At 36.6% G+C, this 8,301-nt stretch overlaps 2 protein-coding genes across 3 annotated transcripts; one reads left to right on the forward strand and one right to left on the reverse strand.

Annotated features, from left to right (window-relative positions):
* The first annotated feature begins 533 nt into the window (after nucleotides 1-533).
* Nucleotides 534-3,397, forward strand: LOC126653908 (uncharacterized). The gene is made up of 6 exons (XM_050347906.1): nucleotides 534-797; nucleotides 1,210-1,425; nucleotides 1,561-1,682; nucleotides 1,908-2,071; nucleotides 2,857-3,011; nucleotides 3,088-3,397. Exons 1-6 carry the CDS (start codon nucleotides 549-551, stop codon nucleotides 3,184-3,186), a joined length of 1,005 nt encoding a protein of 334 aa, XP_050203863.1. The 5' UTR covers nucleotides 534-548; the 3' UTR covers nucleotides 3,187-3,397.
* Nucleotides 3,398-3,975: 578 nt separating this feature from the next.
* LOC126687222 (serine/threonine-protein kinase PBL34-like) lies at nucleotides 3,976-8,301 on the reverse strand. 2 transcript variants are annotated; one of them, XM_050381693.2, is made up of 6 exons: nucleotides 7,762-8,301; nucleotides 6,582-6,916; nucleotides 6,329-6,464; nucleotides 5,869-6,005; nucleotides 5,663-5,786; nucleotides 3,976-4,842 (listed from the first exon to the last, which is right to left on the reverse strand). In XM_050381693.2, exons 1-6 carry the CDS (start codon nucleotides 7,991-7,993, stop codon nucleotides 4,325-4,327), a joined length of 1,482 nt encoding a protein of 493 aa, XP_050237650.1. In that variant the 5' UTR covers nucleotides 7,994-8,301; the 3' UTR covers nucleotides 3,976-4,324. The 2 variants fall into 2 exon arrangements, with proteins under 2 accessions (XP_050237650.1, XP_050237649.1); XM_050381692.2 differs by having other exon boundaries at nucleotides 6,582-6,919.

Raw genomic sequence — 8,301 nt, forward strand, 5'->3', positions numbered from 1 at the left:
GGTTGTTCATTTTGGTGATTCCTAATTAAAAATAGTCATGTTATTCGTGTTTAAACTAATTATGTTGGTGTCGCCTGGTCTAATCTGACGGATGAATTTATCATTTGTTCGTGATTTGTCCATTTTGTTTCTTAACTTGGCAGCAGACAGAAATGGAGAATTGAGTCACGTAAACGCTAAATGGATGAAATACGTGGCATGAATATCAACTTACTCCTAAACATGAATTTAAAAGACAAAACTGAAATCCAAAACATCCCATGAAACTTTTAGCGACAACAAAAATGATCTCTCTCACTCTCACTTCTTTAACTTCTCCGATCACCAAATTCAATTCTCCGTCTCTAACTTGCCCAATCCCATCCCACATCAAATCCACCAATCTCATTTCCATGAATTACTCTACTTCACTTTCCACCGCACAACGCACTCTCTGCTCCGCCTCCGCCTCCGCCTCTAAATCCGACAATCACATCGCCGCCTCTTCTTCTTCTTCCGTAAATTCTTAATCTCTCTTCATCCGATTGGTTACCTAATTTTTTTAACTTATGTCTGCGCTTTTTCGTCTTGATCGGACTTGGAAAGTAAAATTTATTAACTGTTCATGCAATCTTGCCACCTTTTCTAACGATGTTGATGAAACGCAGGAGAAGGAGTCGTTTTTGAGGAGTGTATTGGCAGGTATGGAAAACGTCTATGTAAACAGAAATCCGACGGCAAAGGCCGTGGTGGAGCTGGTACAGACAGTTGAGGGCGATTCAGTCTGTTATGATCATCTTGCTTTCAGGACATTCGGGGTACTAAGCTATACAATTTAATTTATTCTTCTTTGGGTTAATTCTATAAAAAAATCTATCACCTCTACACCAAATTTTATTTTAATCACGACTTTTAAAAATTTTCATATAAAACTATGAACTTCAATTTTTTTTTTCCAAATCTATTACCAAATTAATTTTTGGTGTATTTTCGCTGACGTAACCACCGGAATCCGACGGATTTAAAAAAATGAAAGGTAAAATCCACCGGAAAATAATCGGCGATAGACTTCAAATAAAAAAATGAAAATTCATGATTTTATATGGCAAATTTAAAAGTCGTGACTAAAATAAAACTTCGTGTGAAGTTCGTGATTTGTTACGGAATCAACCCTTATCTTTTAAGTGATGTATTAATTTGTTTGTGTTGGGATGAATATGTGTGTGGTAGCTTGATGGTCATGGAATTGATTCAATGGCAACAATGTTCTTGGATTATGGATATACACAGCAACAAGAGCTGAGATTTCCTGCTAAAAAATTGAAAGCATTATGGTTTGCACCTCCAAAGTCTTCACGTTTTGGCAGTGGCAGTGGCGTTAATGGTCCTCTCCCGAGAATTTTTATATCCGAGCTTCTGGTTGATCAAATGAGCCCGCAAGCTCAGGTCATTTTGCTTAACCCTAACCAACAACTTCCAATGAATTTGCTCTATTTCTTAATCAGTTTTTCAACATTCATTGGATCCTTTTCATTGATGTACTGCTTACTTACATTATGATTTTGAAATGGGTGATTCCAGGAAATAATTAAAAAATATATTCAAATATCTGGCAGTGGATTCAAACATGCTGCTCTTGCAAGTGCTTTAGGATCATTAACATGGGCGAAGCCTTTATATTCTGAGTTTCAGCAATTAGCAAGGTGATTTACGATTGTCACTCTTCGTCATGTGCCATGAATTGGCCGTCAAATATCAGTTATAGATACTATTTCAGTACCCCCATTGTTTTGCGACTATGAATTGGATATTGTTCTGCTACTACATTCGTACACAGTGCTGTGTTTATGGAAGTACTAACTTGAAATTGTATATTAAAATTTTTAAGACTTCTTTGGAATGACGTATCTCTGGTTGATAATTTCTAGGGAGAGTGAATATGCTGCCTGGACGCTTGTCAATGGTTATGCACTGAACCATGTTACGATCTCCACTCACCGGCTCAAATCTCATCTGAGAAAAATCGATGACCTCAATCGGTTCATTGAAGAGAATGGGTTCAAATTAAGTTCTGAAGGTGGAGTTCTAAAAGGTTAGTTCCTGTCTTGTTAACTTTAACTACTTATTCTTTTCATCTTTAGATTTGCTGGAAAATTTCATTTTAAGATTTGAAATTTCAAAGCTCATCAAGTGCAAAAGGAGATATTTATAAACCTTTGTGCCCATTTTACACGCCAGAAATATGAGAAGAATTAACTGTCAATCGATCATTTCTCTGTTATTTGTATAACTGAAAAATTTGGTAGTTTTGATCAGGTTACAGGATATAGTGTGTAGTTCTTTCTGAAGTTTTGCCAAATCAGATATTCTTTCTTGCTATTCAACTCGTCCTTCCTGTTGGTTTAATCGTTGGTCTCTTGGTGTTGGATTAGTTAAAGGAAATGATTTAAGTGCTGCTTGGACTGCATAAATAAAATTCAGAAGTTTTGAGACAATTGAAGCTGTTGATTGGAGTTCAAGTTCATATCCTTTTTTCGATTTTGACCCCTCAGGAATCATGCCTCTCAGCACAATTTCCTAATTTTAAAGACGATCCCCTTTGTTTGAACCTTAAGTGTCCAAGTCAGTCATTCATATAGCCTAATACACTATTCCAATGGAGAATTCATTTGATGTAATTAGCATGTTTTTTTTTTTGCTTGACACGGGCCTTGCTTCTTTAATTTCAAGATCTTCTAACTTCAGGGACATACAATTGATATTTTCTACTTATTTGCATAAAGACCAAGTATTCATGTTGATAACTTCTTTAAAATATATTTTTGTGGAACATCTACTAACTGCACTCTATAACATATTTCGTTTTGTAATCGCCAGTGAGCCCTGATGGTCTTCTGCTGCAAAGTTCAACTGTGGCAGATTCAATCACTTTTGAATTTTCTGATGGTGTTAGTGAATCAGTTCCTTGTTCATACATTGAGTTCGCAGAACGTCTTGTGTTGCCACAGTATAAAAGTTTACCTGAAGAAGAGGTAACCAACTCATTAATGTTATTGAAAGATTTGGTGGTAAGTAAGTTTTATCAGCAGCGATCATTAATTTGAACAGGTGAAGGAGTATCATAGGCGAGATGGGTTTGAGGTGGGTAATGCCGACAAGATCTTTGAGAGCACATCTAAAGAGCAACTCACTAGGAGGGCTGCATGAGGAAAAATAAAACATTTCCAGGAATAAGCGTGCATTGGTACTTTTATGTCGAGGTTCCAGAAGTAAAACATTCACAGGCCGAGGTTGAACATAATGTATATGTGCAACATGTAAATAAATATGATTTCCATATCATTTGTTGCTTGCTGAATCTTATAATAATTCCGTATGTTTTGAACCACTTTTCATTTATTCCTACCTAAATTAAGCATAGTTACTCTCAAAATAAAATAGAATTAAGTATAGTTCGGTTGTTTTGCTGTGTGATTAACTGGTGATTTTATAGATAACCAAACTAATTAATATTCATAACACTTGAAGCAGAAACAAAGTATGTTCTTTTGGCTGGTCTGTTCTTTGTCCCTTCCTCATGTGAAGGCTCAAACCGAACCAAAATTGTATTGTTTTTTTTTTTTTCAAAATAGAACCAGTGATTTATAAGTAAAAAACAATCAAACTGAACCAATTGGTTTGGTTGATTTGTTCAGTCTATTAATACTTGATTGAAGTTTTCTTTACATCTAAAATCGAATCTAAAAAATACTGAATTTGAATTTGTATTGTCCCTTGGCTCCATGGTTGTTAAGAAGACAAGTATAGTAGGCAGTTTTTTTCTACTCGTTTTGGTGAGTGGCGTGATCCATTTCAATAATGGTCAATTAAGATCTATACTTATGCACACGGTGACATTTTCGAAAGGATTAATCTCATCCCAGAACTTGTTGAAATTAATGCAGCCTTCAAGTAAGGTTCTTGCTACCATTTTGCACAGTTGTTTCACAGCAGCAATAAAAATTTGATTTCAAGTTCATATGAGTTGAGAGAATGAAGGGTTGTGGGATAAGAGATGTTTTACTCAAGTTAATAATGTTTTTACATTTCAAGGCATTTCGTAGAACCATATGGTTCGAGCTGACATTTTGCACCTTAAGCTTCACCTGCCTAGGAATGTTGTGAGGTCATCAGTCTAAACACAACATGGAAAGGACATGTTCTTCCGCCACCGCCTTTTCTGATGTGCGAAGAACAAACGCTTTGCTTCCACATCAATACATGTTTACTAGGAACAAGGGAAAAAGAAATGAATGATGGGAAGGAGTGGACAAAGCTCATACTTGCTGACACTGTCTGTCTGTACCTACTGTTTTCCATTGGGTTTCGGAGATTGATAGGGATACTGCTGGTGGTACGGAGATGCATGGGACCCATTTGGTATCGAAAGGCTTCTATTTTGCTGTCCATTCCTCGACAATCCTCCTTGTGTTCGGTGTCCATTTTTGCCATTTGGGCTCGCCGCTGTTCGGTCCGCTTGCATGGACTGGAAATAGTATGATGAACTCGCCATGTCCTTAAGATTGGGCAGAGGCTTAAGCACCTCCACAACTTCACTCATCAGGGGCCTGGTTTTTGGATCACGGCTGAGGCAGTGAGCAGCCAGTTGTGCTGCTTTCTGTGCACCCTTTATCGAAAAGTGGCCTTCAAGTCGAGGGTCTATCAACCTGTAGAATCTTCTTCTCTCTCCTAAATGAGGCCGTGCCCACTCCACAAGATTGTGTTCCCCAATCGGTCTGTTCTTGTCCATGGATCTTCTTCCTGTTAGCATTTCTAGTAAAACCACACCAAAACTGTAGACATCACTCCTTGATGTGAGATGCCCTGTGAGAATGAAAGTTCTAACCTAGTCAGACTTACTGAATAAATAAATAAATAAAAACCCCCACCCTACAAGTTAACTTCTGATTGTATAGGGAGATAATGATATCCTTCTAACTAAAGAATAGAGAATAAATAGGAAAAGTGCATGATCTGCATAATTTACCAGAAAACTGACACCAATAGCGGCTCAAACCATTATTACATTCAAGACTCCAGAAAAATGGTCCTTATAGTATTATACTACTGAGATGCCAAGCCATGGATATCTAAAACAGGAATGCATAGCCAAGAAAGGGGTCTGTGGTTTTTGACCAAGTAATTACTTTAATATATCTCCTTAATTTGGGGAAAGTGACGGCCAGAAGGAAAAGGGTACGATGCTTGAACCTTCCTAGCAATTAACAGAATCTATTAAGTACAAACTAATTCAACCCTCCTTCATAGCATGGCATGCATTCACTAAAAAGAGCAAGAAGATATTTCCTAGTACGTCTTAAAGAACAAGAAATTATTTTATGCTTAATTTCCTCTTAATATTTTAAACAGGTTTTAAACTTCTAATATCATAAATCTCGTTCATCATCACTTGATCATGCTTGACCATTCTGATTTCTGATTTCACTTATCATCAGAGGTCGGAATAGAGAGATGGTTAAAAAAATGTATTTCTTTTGATATAGATGAGTTCAAGAGCAACATCCACAAATGCATCTCTATTTTTTCCCAAAAAGAAAAAGATATTCATCTTCATCGGGTAGAATTGAAAGGTAGATGGTGCACAAAGTAAGTATCAAATTACTCTACATGAAATTATCCTTACCAGTCATCACATATTCGGGGGCTGCATAACCATATGTTCCCATTACACGGGTCGATACATGCGTCTTATCTCCCTCAGGACCATCTTTGGCAAGTCCGAAATCAGAAAGCTTGGCATTGTAATCCTGGAAGAGCATGCTATTAGACAGCCACATTATGTAAATTATAAAGTAAGAAAACATATTTGACCAAGGTTCTGTTAAATACCGCATCTAATAGGATATTGGAGGTTTTAAAATCACGATAAATGACTGGCCTTTCTGCTTCTTCGTGAAGAAAGGCAAGACCCTTTGCGGCGCCTAGCGCAATTTTCATCCTTATGGACCATGGAAGGGGCAGCGATCCTGCAAATAACATCATTATCAAATATGAATGACAGTCTATGCTACCTGATGACATTCATAACAAAGGAAAATACTGCAAATAACAAATTCAAGCTCCATGCCCTAGAGAAAAGTATGGATCACAAAAGAAAATTGCATAAATTTTTTTGAGTGGCTTGTTCATTTTAATAAATATAACCCATGAGTGTTTTTGTAATTTCTAAACTTCTATCAATCATGAAGAAGAAAATAGCATACTCACAGAACTACATAGCCCAACAAGCTTAAGCTTACAGGAGTTGAGAAAAAACAACAAGAAAGGAGGGAAAAAATAGGTAAGTTACTTCTAAATAGGTGGTTCTCCAAGCTTCCGCGAGGCATAAATTCATACACGAGCAGCCTTTGATCATCTTCAATGCAGTAACCAATCAGTTTAACTAAGTTAGGATGAACAAGGTCACCAAGATAATTTACTTCAGCCTGCCACATGGATGAGCCATGCATCAAAACAAAAATTTTAATGCAACAAAAGTAAGGAAAAAAATGACATCAGCTGAATTCTTAAAAAGCAAATAGAGATAAAGGAAAGACAAGTACCAGCCATTCTTTATGACCCTGAAGCCCATCATGATTAAGGGTCTTAACAGCAACAGTAAGCCCTGTACCAGGTTTGACAGGGGCAGTTCCATTCTCTTCGATCCACCCCTTGAACACACAACCAAAACCACCTTCGCCGAGGAGACTCTCAGGTCTGAAATTTCTTGTCGCCAACTTAAGATCATTAAATGTGAATTTTCGCAATCGAGAAGCAATTTTAAGCTCCTCCTCGAGTTTGGAAGTGGATGAATTACTTTCTGTATTACTTGTAGTGGTAGATGAAATTACAGGAGCAGTAGGTTGGTCTCTGCTTGTGTCATTTGTAGATTTACTTTCTGCTATTATCCAAAAAATTTAACTTTTCAGAAAATATACAGCAGAAAAAAGAAAAACAACATTGACACGAATCTGTAACCATTCCAATGCGACACAAAATCATTGCCAGGAATGGAAAGTGAAACATTGATCATGGTTCCTGATGGAAAGGCAAAAGAATGGAAAGCAATGATCGAGCATAAATTAAAACTAAGGTCTAACACTCTATCTACACGTGATATTCTGCTCAAATGTCACAAAGTCTATCTTAGTAAGATATTGAATAGCCAAAAACAAAATCAAACAGTCTTAGTTCTTCAGAATGATTCGATGAAGTCAAACCATCTATCAAAAAAGCAGAAAGCATAGTCTAGTAGAAAAACACAACTCAATATACTCAAACAGCTTAGAATTTACAATTTCCTGATTGGGAAACAAACGAAAGGTCCAACCTAAACAGAGTCAAATGTCGACAAAACCAAGACACAAATCCAAACCACTCTCATCCCTTTTCAATCCACGAAGAAATTAAGAAAAATAAACATACTTCCAACACTGATCTACAGAAAACAGAAACAGATGAAAATGACATTCAATTCCACGTATATAGGACGCAATGGAGCAATTAGTGAAACTTCCACAATTATGGAAGTTCAGACAAATCCCTTGTGTGATGCCATTTGAAGTGACTGTCTGGTAGGATTGTGAATCAGTTAGTTGTTGGTGGAAGGAACAACCCAAAATTCCTAGCTTTAAACCTTCCCTAAAATCAGAATTTCTTTCAACAAAAGCAACAGAAACTCATTCACATTCATCAACCAAATATCCAACACCAAGTAACAAAAACAAAGTGATAAAGAATTACCATAATGAGTAGTGGCCCCACTGAGAGAGCTATCAACTTTGGATCTTGAAGAAATGCAGCTTCCCATAAATCTGAACCTAAACCAACAACCAGTCTCTGCATCTTCTATTACATCACCACTACCACTGACTTGCTTCTTCTTCTTCTTCTTATTATTATTTCTTCCCTTTGATTTGCACATCTCCCAAGATGAACCCTTTACTGTGCTCTCATCTTCACTACCCAATCCCATCCTCTAAAACAAAACCCTAATTTTACACATTTTTCATTCACCCATCAAAGATTCTAATTAATCAGATTGAAAAACAACAGCAAAAAGTATTCATTTTTGTTGTTTGAGCTCTATAAATAGAACCAACCAACCAACAAACAAACCTCAGTTAAGCCCAGAAAATGTCTGCTCTTAACAAAACTACAATTGATTCACAGAGACAGAACAGATCAGTTTAAAAAATTAAAGCGAAGTTCAAAATTATTTTAAATACTTAATATCTTGATATTGTCGATTCGCTGTTACTTTTTTGTTCAATTGTTTTTTTT

This window comes from Mercurialis annua, linkage group LG6 (genome assembly GCF_937616625.2).
Source record: "Mercurialis annua linkage group LG6, ddMerAnnu1.2, whole genome shotgun sequence".
Classification (NCBI taxonomy): domain Eukaryota; kingdom Viridiplantae; phylum Streptophyta; class Magnoliopsida; order Malpighiales; family Euphorbiaceae; genus Mercurialis; species Mercurialis annua.